This window comes from Dichomitus squalens (assembly GCF_000275845.1).
Source record: "Dichomitus squalens LYAD-421 SS1 unplaced genomic scaffold DICSQscaffold_27, whole genome shotgun sequence".
Classification (NCBI taxonomy): Eukaryota; Fungi; Basidiomycota; class Agaricomycetes; order Polyporales; family Polyporaceae; genus Dichomitus; species Dichomitus squalens.
The window spans coordinates 290221-303232 of NW_006766909.1; the positions used below are offsets into that span (position 1 = coordinate 290221).

At 55.4% G+C, this 13012-nt stretch overlaps 4 protein-coding genes across 4 annotated transcripts; 3 read left to right on the forward strand and 1 right to left on the reverse strand.

Annotated features, from left to right (window-relative positions):
• Positions 1-1648: 1648 nt before the first annotated feature.
• Positions 1649-5370, reverse strand: DICSQDRAFT_89203 (protein transporter SEC24). Its single transcript, XM_007367672.1, has 12 exons — positions 5272-5370; positions 5184-5215; positions 4339-5125; positions 3948-4281; positions 3680-3883; positions 3521-3625; positions 3333-3456; positions 2650-3272; positions 2453-2590; positions 2197-2391; positions 1921-2139; positions 1649-1845 (listed from the first exon to the last, which is right to left on the reverse strand). The coding sequence occupies exons 1-12, from the start codon at positions 5316-5318 to the stop codon at positions 1825-1827; spliced, it is 2829 nt and encodes a 942-aa protein (XP_007367734.1). The 5' UTR covers positions 5319-5370; the 3' UTR covers positions 1649-1824.
• Positions 5371-6190: 820 nt separating this feature from the next.
• On the forward strand, positions 6191-8036 carry DICSQDRAFT_64824 (MFS general substrate transporter; the record flags this gene model as incomplete). The annotated part of the gene is made up of 12 exons (XM_007367673.1): positions 6191-6304; positions 6362-6406; positions 6472-6544; positions 6598-6701; positions 6758-6836; positions 6887-7030; positions 7105-7260; positions 7321-7398; positions 7454-7497; positions 7553-7599; positions 7662-7907; positions 7964-8036. 12 exons carry the CDS (start codon positions 6191-6193, stop codon positions 8034-8036), a joined length of 1203 nt encoding a protein of 400 aa, XP_007367735.1.
• A 287-nt stretch (positions 8037-8323) lies between these two features.
• Positions 8324-9184, forward strand: DICSQDRAFT_148461 (heme oxygenase-like protein; the record flags this gene model as incomplete). Its single annotated transcript, XM_007367674.1, has 3 exons — positions 8324-8779; positions 8853-9007; positions 9061-9184. The coding sequence occupies 3 exons, from the start codon at positions 8324-8326 to the stop codon at positions 9182-9184; spliced, it is 735 nt and encodes a 244-aa protein (XP_007367736.1).
• Positions 9185-11285: 2101 nt separating this feature from the next.
• Positions 11286-12669, forward strand: DICSQDRAFT_138509 (uncharacterized protein). The gene is made up of 3 exons (XM_007367675.1): positions 11286-11835; positions 11903-12434; positions 12497-12669. The coding sequence occupies exon 2, from the start codon at positions 11934-11936 to the stop codon at positions 12252-12254; it is 321 nt and encodes a 106-aa protein (XP_007367737.1). The 5' UTR covers positions 11286-11835; positions 11903-11933; the 3' UTR covers positions 12255-12434; positions 12497-12669.
• Positions 12670-13012: the final 343 nt, after the last annotated feature.

The following is a 13012-nucleotide window of genomic DNA, read 5'->3' on the forward strand; positions in this document are numbered from 1 at the left end:
GGGCTCCAAGGACGAGTCTGTCGAAGGCAGAGACTGCAAGGATGCGATTGAGCTGATAAGGGAGTAAGAAGAGTCGCTATCTTCTTCGGCGGAGTCTCGAGGTTCGACTTGGTCGAGTTCGACAGGGGGGGCCAGTTGTTCGGCGAGATCGTGTTCTTCGAGCTCGGCAAATGGGAACGGGGCTATGAAGTCGCGAAAGCGACTACGTGTTACGCGGGGCAGCAACAGGTTGACTGGAGGTGTTGGGGCGGTGGAGATTGGCGTCGTCGAGTGCGGCGGCGGCGCGAACGTTCGAAGTTTAAAAAAAAGTGGAAGGAGGCTCACGGAACCTCCTCACTGACTCCGAGGATGTAAACTAGAACGAATTCTATACCGTGGTGAGCAGAGCTAAGATACATGTTAATGGGAATACGTACCTATACCGCGGTGAGCAGAGCTAAAGAGCACGGTATAGGTCGTCGGCTATATAAGTGTATGCGTACGTAATATGTGAAGTGTGCCGAGTAAGACCAGGACGAGGAGTGGGTCTTACATTCGACAGTGATTCATTACGATCTCCTTTACGCTGTTCCCAATCGTGTTCATACTTCTGGTATAGTTACATGATACCGTATTGAATCAACCTAGATATTCCGATGTATGGCAGGAGGGGTGTGTGTGCTTCACACGGGAGAACGAAAATTGGGCGGCCAAAGGACCCGGGTAAGACTGTAGGTGCTGACCTGCTTGTCGGAAATGGGGGGCCATGCGGAACCTGTCCTGGAGGGGGGCTCGACATGCCCGAGGAGCTTGACGTGGGAACGAGGGCATATACATGAGTGTCCGTCGAACGATCAGCCTCTTCTCGCACTGGGCGCGAGGGCGACTTCGTTGCGTTGTGTGCCATTCGCGGAGTCCGGTTGCAACTCGAAGGACGGGCGAGTACAAGACGCGCGGGGGCTGTGCTTGCAGACGCGCTTCATTGCACCTGCGTGTCGACTCCTTTGTTGCCCAGACGGCGCCAACTTCGATGCGTTGCAGCGGCCTTGGTTGAGACTGTAAAACTCCCAAAACCCGATCACCAAGGACTAACTTGCCCCCAGACCCGCACGTTCCGCGTTTGCCTCTGATGCCGATCGTCCACGTTCCTCGCCTCGGGCGGTCGGCGAGTCCGTGCGGTCTGTGTATCGCGACACAACATCCCCGCCTCTTTTTCTTGAGCCCCACGGACGTTGCATGTGTACACAACAGCTCTGAATTCAGTCATGTATTCAGCGGGCAGACGGGGCGGCAGGCATCCGCCGCCAAGTCTCGAGACTCCGTTCGTGAAATGTTCACGACCTCACATCCCGCGCAACGGCGCGGCACGAGAGTCTGTCTACTCGCAGTATCAGCCTCTACATGGTATGCACGCGCTGCAAACCCCGCTCACCTTGGCGCGCGCCGAGGACGTATGTAGTCTGCGCCTCAATCAAATGACAGCGCTGGGACATAGTGTGCCACCCGCGAGTCCAAAGGACAGAGTCGGGATCTAGACGTGATTACGACGGCACAGGCGTTAGCGGCGACCGACAGGACGTTTTGGAGCGCACATCTAGGAGCGCGTCGCAACGGCCTCAGTTCTGAGAGCTACGACGCGCGATCGGCGCGTCTATAGTATAGATAGAGAGGAAAGGTCCAAGGGGGAGACAAGGACGATCAATAATAAGTACGATTAGGAATACTCGACACACGAAAAAGGAGAGCCCGAACTGCCGCCCGCAGGAATTGTTGAATTTGCACGCTTCTCTACCAGTCCACATTGTCGCGCACGTCCCCTCCCTCCCCTTCCAGACAGATGCACGCTTAGTAACTTGAGCCGTTGACCTGCAAGGACGCAAGTCGTGATCGATCAGCATTGTCGAGCCCGCAAAGCGATTACGAGGGAGAGCCAGAACGCACCTTGTCGCGAAGTTGCGAGATGAACTGCTGGTAACTCGGGAGAACGTCCGCACGGTCCTGGATGAGGCAGGACAGGGCCCAGAGGCGCAACGGCGGCTCGCCGTCCTCCTTGACGATGTACAAGTGGGGGTAGTACACCCCACGACGCATCTCGCGCGTCTTTTGGATGACCGCGTTGACGCGCTGCGAGAAGGGGTTGTCGAGCAGTGGCAGCGTAGTCTACCCAGCCACGTCAATATCGCACGCTCAAAAACGGAAGAAAACAAAGGTACGCACCTTGCCACCACGAAGGACCTCGTAGCTGGGAAGGTTGAACACGTCCATGATGAGCTGCGGGACCGCGTCCCTGCCGACCCACAGGAAGATCGTCTGGCCGTCCTCGATGAGGAAGAGACCGTGCCGCTCGAGACGTTCTGAAGTGAGCGGGAGAGGCTGCGGCAAGATGACCCCATGCTCGCCGACAGTGCCGCACTGCGAACAACGCAGATCAGTGACCCCACCAAGCAAAGCGGGAGGCGTCCGGGGAGCGTACCTCTGGCGCCATGTTGTGCAATGAATAGAAGTTCGGGTGAATATACGGGATAAGCAGTTGCGAGGGGAGCGTAGTGAGCAAGCACTGTGCGTACGCCCTGAGATCGGGCGGGATCTGCGCGCTCTGCCTGATACCGACCTATACTACCCCTTAGCATCCATGAACAATGGAGAAAGTGTGGCGCAAAGAACACATACATTCTTGAGGAGACCAAGGGTCAACACTGGCAGCATCTTCAAGTTCTCCGAGATAGCGAGCTGCGCGCTGGCGCCCGCGCCCGCAGCAGTCATGCTCGCCTTGTACGCCTGCAAGACCTCGACCAGCTTATTGAACAGTGCATCACGCGCGTCCTCGAGCCTATGCGTGATCGAGCGCTCTACGGCCTTGTTCGCAAGCAGCGTCGCGATCGCAACTTGGTCCGCTGATGCGAACACGTCCGAGAGGTTGTTCGTGGTCGGGATCGCGGACGTGATGACGCGAATGCGGCGCTCGCCGTAGCACGTCGTGTGCAGCACGGCGGTTTGGAGGACGACGAAGGGCGCGGTGATGTTGTCTTCAATCTGGATCTCGATGGCATAGGAGAGGTCCTGCGGCACGATAGGCATGGCGAGCAGGTCGGTCGAGCGGACGAAGAAGTTGCCGTGGAAGGAGGACATGCGCAGGTTCTTGGACGCGCGCACGCGCATGACAGCCTCGAGCATGATCGGCATCGCGAGGACTTCGCCGAACTCGTGCGCGAACTTCACGGCGTCTTCTGTGCGGGAGGCGTTGAACGCCGGGTAGAAGTATGTCTGGCCGGAGGTGTAGTGCGGCAAGCAAGCTGTTTGACGCGATCACATGAGCGGTGGCGCGATGGGAGGCAAGCCGCGAGAAGACCTACCCAATGTCGCGACGTCCTGGTATGCAGCGCTAAACAAGAACATATCGACGGCGACTTGGGCGCGCGAACATTCGATCGCGAAAGTCTTGTAGAAGGGTGATGCGGTCTGCAACAGGCTGGACTCCTGCGTACGACAAGGATATGATTATGAGAGCTGAACCATCTCCAGACAGCGGCACCAGCGCTACCTTCGATGTGCCGAGGATCTTAGGGTCCTCCCTGTTCTTGACGGCACCAGCACCGTGAGAAGGCAGGCTGGACGAGAGAACGACAATCTTGCCACCGATGTGCGACTACAACCAAGTCGTCAAATGATATTCGTAGCTCAACATGCGCACCATACGCACCATCATCTTGAACGCCGCTTGGAGCGCGGGGCCAAGGGCGCTGCCAATGATGTGGTTCTCCTGGAACATGTCGTTCAAACGACCAAGCAAGTTCTCGATTGCCGCACGGCTCTCGCTCAGGTTCACGAGCAAATCCGTAGGCTTGGGCAGGAACACGTCGTCAATGTCCGAGACGACGAGCATGCTCGAGTCCGTGGAGCCAGCCTATCGAAAATGATCAGCCCACGCGACACGGGATCACAGCGCCCGCCGGAGAACATAGACCTACAGGAAGCGAGAAGAAGTGGAGAGATACATCAAACGCGATGAACCCGACCTTAGTTCTCGAGTCCTCGTCGGGAATACGGTCGAGGTTCTCGAGAATCGTGCGGGTCGCCGTCGCGACCATGCCGGATTGGATCGCGTTGTGCGAGACATCGATGAGGAAGATGTACACGGCCGGCTGGGGCGGGCGGACCATGTACTCCGTCGGCGCGACAAATTCGACCACGCCGTGATTGAGCTCCGCGCGGGCCCAGCGGTCACCAGGCTGATTACGGACCTGGTCCCAGTCGAAGAGCTGCGGCACCTCATTGGACATGGAACACATGCAGCAACGCCAGCTTCACAGAGGATCGAATGGGGGAGTGGATACACGGGATAGAATTGGGTACACTCACCGGTTACCGCCGTCAATAAACTGCACGTATGGGTTGATATACGTCCTACACCTCCTGCAACGAGCGATGACCGTATCCGTGACAAGGGGAACCGGATCATCTCCTTCCTTCAGCGAGCGGTAGGGAGTAATCACCAAGCCAAGAGGAATCTTTGATTTGGTAAGGAGGGAATTAGAGGTCGGGATCGCATTAAGCGTGCACCTCTGGTAAGACGCATCGGCGTTCGCGAAGGGAGAATTAGAGAGGGAAGAGTTGGGCGGGAGAACGATATCCGGAGGAGGACGATGAAGCTCCAGAGGTTCAGGAGGGGCGGTGAGCAGGTTAGTCGTGAACAGGCGGAGGCCCTTCTGGCCCACGTTCATCTGTGAGAACTGGTCGGCGAGCCCAGCGACCCCGGGTGGCTGGTACGCCGGCCCTTGTCCGAATCCAGGCGCATTGATATATTCAGGCTCTTGCGGCGCGCCACCATAGTATGGCGGTTGTGCTGCAGGCTGACCAGCGACTTGCTGCGCCGCGAATTGACCCTCCGCTGCGAGACCAGGAGTGAAGAGTTGAGCAGGCGGAGCGGGTTGGCCAGGAACGGCGGCATACGCGGGCCCTACAGGAGCAGCCGCCAGTGTATCCGCGCCGTAGTACGCTTGGGTCTGGCCTGCTGCATATTGCCGACGTTTTGTGTGGTGCGTACCCTGAGGAGGAGGGGACGCGCTCGGCGCAGGGTTCAAGCCCGGATCTATGCTCTCGGGATCAGGGTAGGGCGGCTCCCATTGTGTTCTACCCGTTGCAGTTTCTAGTATGGCAGTGGTTCACAAAGGCTTGCTATCGGTCATAGAGAAGTGAGCACTCACCGATGAAGAGCCAACGTTGTGCGTTTTGATCCCTGCCGGCTGGGAGTCAATGCGACAAGCCAATCAAGCAGCCAGATCGGAGACTGACCATTCCGCTGCCCATCCAGGGGGCAGTTGCTGAGCAGGGGAGGCCATGTCCAAGCAGGCAAAGAAAGAAGCAGGGAGGTGTGATGATGGTCGAGGATGTGGACAGTGGATACAAGTACGACTCTCTTCGCCGGCGCCGACACGCGACACGTCGTGGGCGCTATGATTGCTGGCCTATGTCGTATGCAGGCGCTTCTGCCGCCGCTCTCTTACTCTACCCTTCCCTCCGATTTATCCTATCCGCCGGTTACGGAGCGCGTACCCTGCGAGGGACTGACGTTGTGTCTCTAGACTGCCTCCAGATATCCTTTGGGAGCTACGGAGGCCTCCAAGAAGCCTAGAATTTGTGCTATCAGCTTGTCGAAGCGCTTATGTTCGACCTCTTCATTTCTCCGACAATCATCCGCGACAGCGCTCCCCTCGCATCCTCCGAAATTGCTGACTCTCCTCAACGTCGACACCTAAGTACGTGGAACAATCGACCGATTCTCTGTGATCATCTCGTGTCTAGCTTGGCACATTGCCAGGAGCCCAGTACTGCGTTCGAGTCAATGTGAGCGCGATTCGTTGCTGCGATAACGCGTGTGCACAAGGAAGACACGGTATAAAGGTGAACACTGACGGCTTGTACATCCTGTACCGTTAAGTTGTCTGCTCTCCATGTCTGCAACGTGAGTAACGCTCCTCGGGTCTTTATTGCTATCTCTTGACATTGAGCCCCATTCAGTTCCGAAATTGAACTGTCTTCTGTCCATGCTCGCGCTCCCCATCTTCCTGAAGAACCAGTGACTCCTGCTGCCACTGTCGAAGATGATGCGAAGAGCCTTCGCAAGAGTCTAGACAATATTGAAGCGGCGGAGACGGAACGTACCCAGTCAGTCGACATTCCGCCCACCGCTGTTCCAGCTTCGACGCCGGCCATGCGTCGGAAGGCCAGGATCCAGTTCGCGACGCTCTGCTGGAGTCTCTTCTTAGCCGGTTGGAATGACGGCACGACAGGTCCCCTTCTCCCCCGAATACAGACTGTATATCACGTGCGCTCCTCACCCTCACAGCAAGTCTGAGAAGTCGGCCTTACCTTGATGCGTTAGGTCAACTTCGCCGTTGTTTCTCTTATCTTCGTATGCAACTGCGTTGTACGTTGCTCTTCTGACCGTCATATCTCAATGGCGTATATCCTGATTTCTCTTCACGTACGCAGGGCTTCCTATCTGGCGCCGCAGCGAACGTCTGGCTCACCGACCGGTTTGGGTTCGGCAAGGTCATGGTGCTAGGTATACAAATCACGCAAATCTTCTCAGTCGCATATAGTACTAATCCTGTCTAGGCTCTCTGGCACAAGTGATTGCGTATACTATAGAGGCTCCTGCGCCACCTTTTCCTGTTTTCGTAATAGCATACGCGATCAACGGCTTTGGGCTCGCACTTCAGGTACGCGTAGGCTTGTGCGCCAGACACGACGTCGAACTAATCAATGTGTCGTGCAGGATGCCGGCGCCAACGGCTTTGTCGCGTCCTTGAAAGAAAACGCCGCGACGAAGATGAGTGTCTTGCACGCGGTCTATGGTAGGATTTCCGAGGTGCCCGAAACCTAACATGCTGAACCGCTTCTACAGGCGTTGGTGCGTTCTGCTCTCCGCTTGTCGCGACCGAGTTCGCGCAGCTGCACCAGTGGTCCTTCCACTTCCTCACGTCACTCGCGGTCGCACTCGCCAACACCATCGCCCTAATCGTGGTTTTCCGTTTCAAAGACCAAGACAGTCCGTCTGACCTCGCAACCAAGTCATGTTCCGCACTGATTCAGGGCTTTGATGCTCGCGCCCCCCTCTCACAGCCGCGCTCGCAGAAATCGGCCAGACTGTAACTCATCAACAAGACGCAGCGCAGGAGAACGACGGGGACAAGTACAGACAAATGTTCAGGCTCAAGTCTCTGCACCTGATGGCAATCTTCATCCTCATCTACGTCGGCGTGGAGGTTACTCTCGGGGGTGAGCCGTCTGCGACCGAGCCTAGCTCTTCTTTCTTGCGCTCACAAGATTGCCTTCTAGGCTGGATCGTCACATACGTGAAAGACTTGCGGGGCGGAGGTCCTTCCGCTGGATACATATCCTCTGGTTTCTTCGGCGGTATAGTCTTGACTTGTTACATGCTCGTTACCTGTCTGACGTATGTGCATGGCAGGCCTGACTCTTGGTCGCGTTGGGCTGCTTTGGGTGAACCAGAAGGTAGGCTCGCCTATGGCCTTTGACCTGCTATCGATGCTGACCGCGTACTACTAAGGTTGGCGAACGCCGCGCCATCTTCCTCTACGCTATCATCGCCATCGGGTAACAGTACCTCCTCCATTCAGAAGATAAGGGTCCGCTGACACCGATTGCCTCGTCTGCAGGTTAGAACTCGTCGTCTGGTTCGTGCCCTCGCTCATCGGCGGCGCCGTCGCCGTCTCCTTCGTTGGACTTCTCCTGGGCCCCATCTACCCGATCGTCATGAACCATGCAGGTCGTGTCCTCCCTCCTCGACTCCTGACCGGGTCGATCGGCTGGATCGCGGGTTTTGGGCAGACGGGCTCGGCGTTCCTGCCTTTCCTCACTGGAGCGCTCGCACAGAAAGCTGGCATCAAGAGCTTGCAGCCGCTGTGAGTTCACGACTGCATGAATGTTTACTCAATTTGGACTGAACAATTATGCGCAGGTTGGTGTCGATGATGAGCTTTATGGTTTTCTTGTGGGCTCTCGTTCCGAACTCGCCTCGTCGCATCGAGTAGAGGTCACCCTCGTAGATCCAAAATTCCCTATCGAGTTCTGCAGTCGCGTATAATGTAGACTGACCCTTTTGGCACCTTCTCATGTTCGCCGCGGATGCTCATATCGTCCGGATGTGCATGGCCGGGCGAACACCGTACTTTATCAGGTGTGACATCATTGCGTCATCGATACGCTCGACGATTGCGTTCGACTCGCGCTTCCTCTCTGACTCTGTCCATCGCCCTCGCCCGCCACTCGTCGAGTCCTTGTACCCTGTCCCTATACAAGCATCTGCAGATCTGCTACAATGTCCGTCCCTCTGACAACGCACCTCGCCTCCCTCTCTACCCCGCGCCCCTACTCCGCCGCGACAGAACACGCATTTCTCACCGCCGCTGGCACAGGCGTCCTCCCCGCGCCGCTCCTCTCCCTCTACCTCTCGCAAGACCGCATCTATGCCGCCCACGCCTACCCGCGCTTCCTCGGCCATTTGCTCACGCACGTCCCGTTCTCATCGCTGCATGCGCCCGACTCGCCCGAGGAGCGCTTCCACTCCGAGGTCGTCGGTGTCCTCGCGGACGCGCTCCAGAACGTACAGCGCGAGGTTGGGCTGTTCGCGGACATCGAGAAGAAGTACACGTTGCCGAGCTTTGCTGGGTGGAGGGAGAGGAAGGCGACAAGGGACTATACTGCGGAGTTGGCGCGAGTAGGCGCGTTTGGAAGCTTCGAAGATGGGCTGGTGTTCCTGTGGGCAATGGAGAGGGTACGCTGTGACCCGGATTCATGTGTTTACATTGCAAGCTTCATTGACTTACTGGTGTGTTTGCTTGGTGTAGGTGTATTTGGATGCATGGACATATGCAAAGTCACTATTGGGCAATGTGCAAGGGGAACCTAGCCCAGCATTCTCCGCTGTGAAGGAGCTTGTTGAGAACTGGACATCACCTGAATTTGTGAAGTTTGTTGATCACCTTGCAGACTTAGTCAACAGGCAGGTACTTCATAAGAAATCTCACCAATAACATCAAACTCATATGATTGTAGATTGCATATTGTGCCTAGATCTGCTGCATTCATTCATGCTGAAGAAATCTGGGCAAGGGTTGTTGAGCTTGAAGAGGCCTTTTGGCCAATTGACAGAGAGGAGTCAACTGTTCTTGCAACTTAAATTGCTAGCTTCTACAGACCTCACATAAGATGTATATGACCTCTTACAGAAATGCTAGACAGAGAGGGATATCTAATCCTACCTTGTACAATGTGTGAAAGATCCAGAGTCCCTGAGTTTTTGATGTGTAAGATAGAAACACATCAGAGTAGGTTATAAGGCAGACATGGTAGCATTGGATAGCATTGGATTCTACAGGACAGCGATGATAGCAGCTAAGGAGTAGAGACAACAGCAAAAGCAAGTCAAGTCAAGCTAGGAGCAGGCTACAAATACAGCAAGGAAACTGAGTTACATGCAAGCAGCTAAAATAATCTCCTCTTCAGTAGACATGTGCTTTAGTAAGCTAACTTGACTCTTACCTATATAGTGCTGCTATGCTTTGCAATTGTGTGCTTCTTGAGTTCACTGTTTCTCTTGTAATCATTATTACATCCAGGTGCTTCACACTTATAAGGCCTAAGTTGCAAGTGGACATCTTTTATATGCTGCTTAAGATTCCACTTAGAAGAGAAGTCTGCAACCATTGCAAGAAGTCTAACGATCATTTTTTCAAAGTATATAGTACAAACCTTCCCAGCACAAGACACATATAAACCTGTTAGGATGTGGTTCACTGAACAGGCTTTCAATAGGACTTGTAACAGTCCTGCTAAAATGTGCTGGGGGAAGAGTTTGACCAGCACTCTGCAAAAACACAAAGATGAGAGTAGCTATAGTTATGCAGGAAACATGCTCACAAAATCAAGTCCATTTGGGACATTGGTTTGGCAGCCTACATCTGTAGGCTGCCAAAGGGGAGGGGCAAGGGGCATCTCAGAGGAGCTGGGGGGAGTGTTGTGGATATGGCCAGTATTGGCCTAAAGATGTTAGGTTATCAGGTCAAAGGAAGCAGAGTCAGTACTGAGAAATAGTAGGCTAGAAGAACTCACCCAGAGATGTTCTGTCTGGTATTCTGTCTGGTGTTCTGTCTGGTGTTCTGTCTGGTGTTCTGTCTGGTGTTCTGTCTGGTGTTCTGTCTGGGGTTCTGTCTGATGTTCTGTCTGGTACTCTGAGGTCATAGCTATCAGTCTATTGTAAGATATCTGGTAGAGCAACTTGAGAGCAGACCTTCAGTGCAATATTGATTTCTGAAAGCTTGATGCAATTCATCGTTCTCGTAGTAAAAGGAAGATGGATAAAGCGAAGGGTCGCCGTAAGCATGCCCGCGGTTGTCCCCGGCCCAGGAATAGGGCTGCGACGCGGTGGGGAAGAAGCCGGAAGGCGGCGGGTATGACATGGCGACCGCGAGGATTGGAAAGTAGCGCCGCTTGCAGCTGTGTGAAGAAGAAAGGGGAAGTGCGAAGGAATTGTGAGGAGCGAACGTCGAGGGAGCCTGAGGGACTACCGAGACTCGATGGGGAAACTTATATGCTCACCTCTTCCGCGAATCCTGCAGATTCGCGGAGGATCGAGTCAGGCAACGCTGCTGCGGCGACCGACCGCCAAGCGCCTCTACTGGGAAAGCGTGTACACCGCTGCAGCACGTACGCGGTCTCCTGACATGACGCATCGTTCGGTGGGATGACATCTGCTTCTAGCTCTGCAGCTCCTGCGGCATCGATGCGAGAAGTTGCCCTGCGTGTTACGAATCGGAAAGAGCCTGGGCAGTGGAATCCCGTCGGAATTTCGGAGACTTGCTGGCGGGGTCGAGATCGCGGCGCGCGGCGGCGAATGCGGAGGAGTGCCTTGCGCTAGGAGACTCAGGTCACACACGAGGGATGGGTATCAAACGGATATACAGCTGGACATTCGGCGGCGAACACGATGGGAAGAGCTGAGTTACAATTGCGCAGCCTCCGAGAGTCGACGCTCACGTCCTTGGAAGACTGGGACACTGCATTGTGTCCTGGCGCTCGTTGATCGGCGGAGAGATGGCTTCATGCGGCGGCGACATTTCACTTGACCATCATCTTGGGAGTGTAGGCCGACCTTCCGTGCGCGAGGGCCGACTGTATTGCGTACGCATTGTGCTGCGGCTGCAGACTGCAGTGCTCCCAACGGCGCACGACAAGGGGCCAGGGCGTGATACTTGGTGCCCACCGATTCGAGTAGGAACTACGTTACAAGGCAATAGCACCCCGAGTCCACATTCCGATGCAGGACCACTATCAAAGATGCTGAGATAGTTATCAGGTCATGCCCTCGTCGTCTGCCTACGCCAGACCCTCGGAACTGCGCGTCTTGTGCTCAAAACGGATCCTCTCCATGCAACGCGCTGTGAATCGGTGGCCTGGTCCACTTCTCGGTGTGATCATGAACAACAGCGGAATCTCGAGTCGCTCTGTCGTGGTGAGCCCAGGCTTGTACCATCCTGCGATGTGGAGCTCCGCTCGGGACGTTTTCGTCGCTGTGAGAAACGCCAGTGCCGTCGGCACGATGGTCTGCAGGGCACGTCGCATAGAAGGTTTGCGCCCATAGACCGGCGGGTCAGTGCCTAGGAGGACGTGGAGGCTAGGAGGACGGAGGGAAAAGAAGTCTGATGACGATCTGCGGCACAGGATTGAGGTCAATAGTCGTTCTGTAGCTTGCACGACGGAATCCGCCAGTGTCAAGCGTACGACCGTATAGTCAAGACGACTCCTAAGGGGATCTATATGCAACTTTCGGTCCTGCAGAAAATGCAGGATGGCCGACGTAAGGAACGAGATAACTGCATGAGTGAAAACAACTACTTACCTTCGCGTTCGTCAAGTGCGCATACTATAACATGCGCAACCCATATAGGCACTGCCTTGAGGGTTTCTTGGGTCGTTCAAATGCTATTGGCTGTAGCCCCGGTAGTCGGACAATGCCTCTTCGGCCTGGTGGCGCATTTGAAGGATGTATAGACCGACGTATCTACCGAGTCAGCAGTAGGCTAGATGCCAGAGTAACCAAGCGTCATGACGTGGGCTGGCCCGTGCAGCAGGTATACGCGGGCAGCGAGAGTAGACCCCGAGCTGACTGTTCGCGAATCTGGGGAAACGCAGGAGCGACTTGGCCCAGCAACGATTCACTTGTGTTCGCACACCCCGCTTCGAAGGATTGAAACGTGGTAGACATACCGGACAATGCCATCACTGGGCCCATCGACAACTCCGCGCTTCACCATATACTCCTAAAAGCAATGCTGAGATTTTCAGGCGGTTCTTCGCTCTCGACTAGGACCACAAATGGATGCGCCAGGATAAGCCGTAGTCAGAGTGGCGTAGCTCGCAACAGCGCTGCTCTCCAGACAGGTTTGGCGGAGAGGGTCAGCGGAGGTTCACTTCGAGGTCACCCAGATCATACCTCTCCACATATTTGATGACAAACTCCACAGTTTGGCCTACTCTGCTGTATGCGCTTACAGCCCTCCGATCGTATATGCTGCTGCTATAGGGCACTGTGAGAGACGGTCGGGACCCCAGCAAGAGACCGCGCAAGCAGACGCGGCTCCCGCCCCGGTTGGCAAACAGGACCAAATAGTTCGCAGACAGCAGACTCAAGGCCTTCTGGAACAGACGTCCCCTTTATGTACTTTGCTGCACCGTCTTTGAAAGCCCAGATACATACATACAAGTCTAGAGCGGCACCAGGCTGCTGAGTCCCAACGAATGCCTAGGCACGAGGCCAGGTTGCTCCAGCTTAGTGCCGCACGTACGCTAACGTCTCCTGTCCCAAACGCCCTCACAGCATCATGCCCCATAGCCACCCGTTTCTCCACAGCGACAGGGCAGCATTTTCCCGCAAGACTCCTGTTGACGATATGACGACGTTAGAGCTGTGGGCGTCTACGGATCAAAATGTTCCTCTCGCAACGTCATC

Coding starts and splice junctions, on each gene's coding strand:
- DICSQDRAFT_89203 (XM_007367672.1), bottom strand. CDS start 5,318: ATGGCCTCCCCTGCTCAGCAACTGCCCCCTGGATGGGCAGCGGAATG. Junction 2,392..2,452: donor TGCACAACATGGCGCCAGAG/GTACGCTCCCCG, acceptor CGTTGTTCGCAG/TGCGGCACTGTCGGCGAGCA. Junction 1,846..1,920: donor TCTCGCAACTTCGCGACAAG/GTGCGTTCTGGC, acceptor GCGTCCTTGCAG/GTCAACGGCTCAAGTTACTA.
- DICSQDRAFT_138509 (XM_007367675.1), top strand. CDS start 11,934: ATGCGCAACCCATATAGGCACTGCCTTGAGGGTTTCTTGGGTCGTTCA.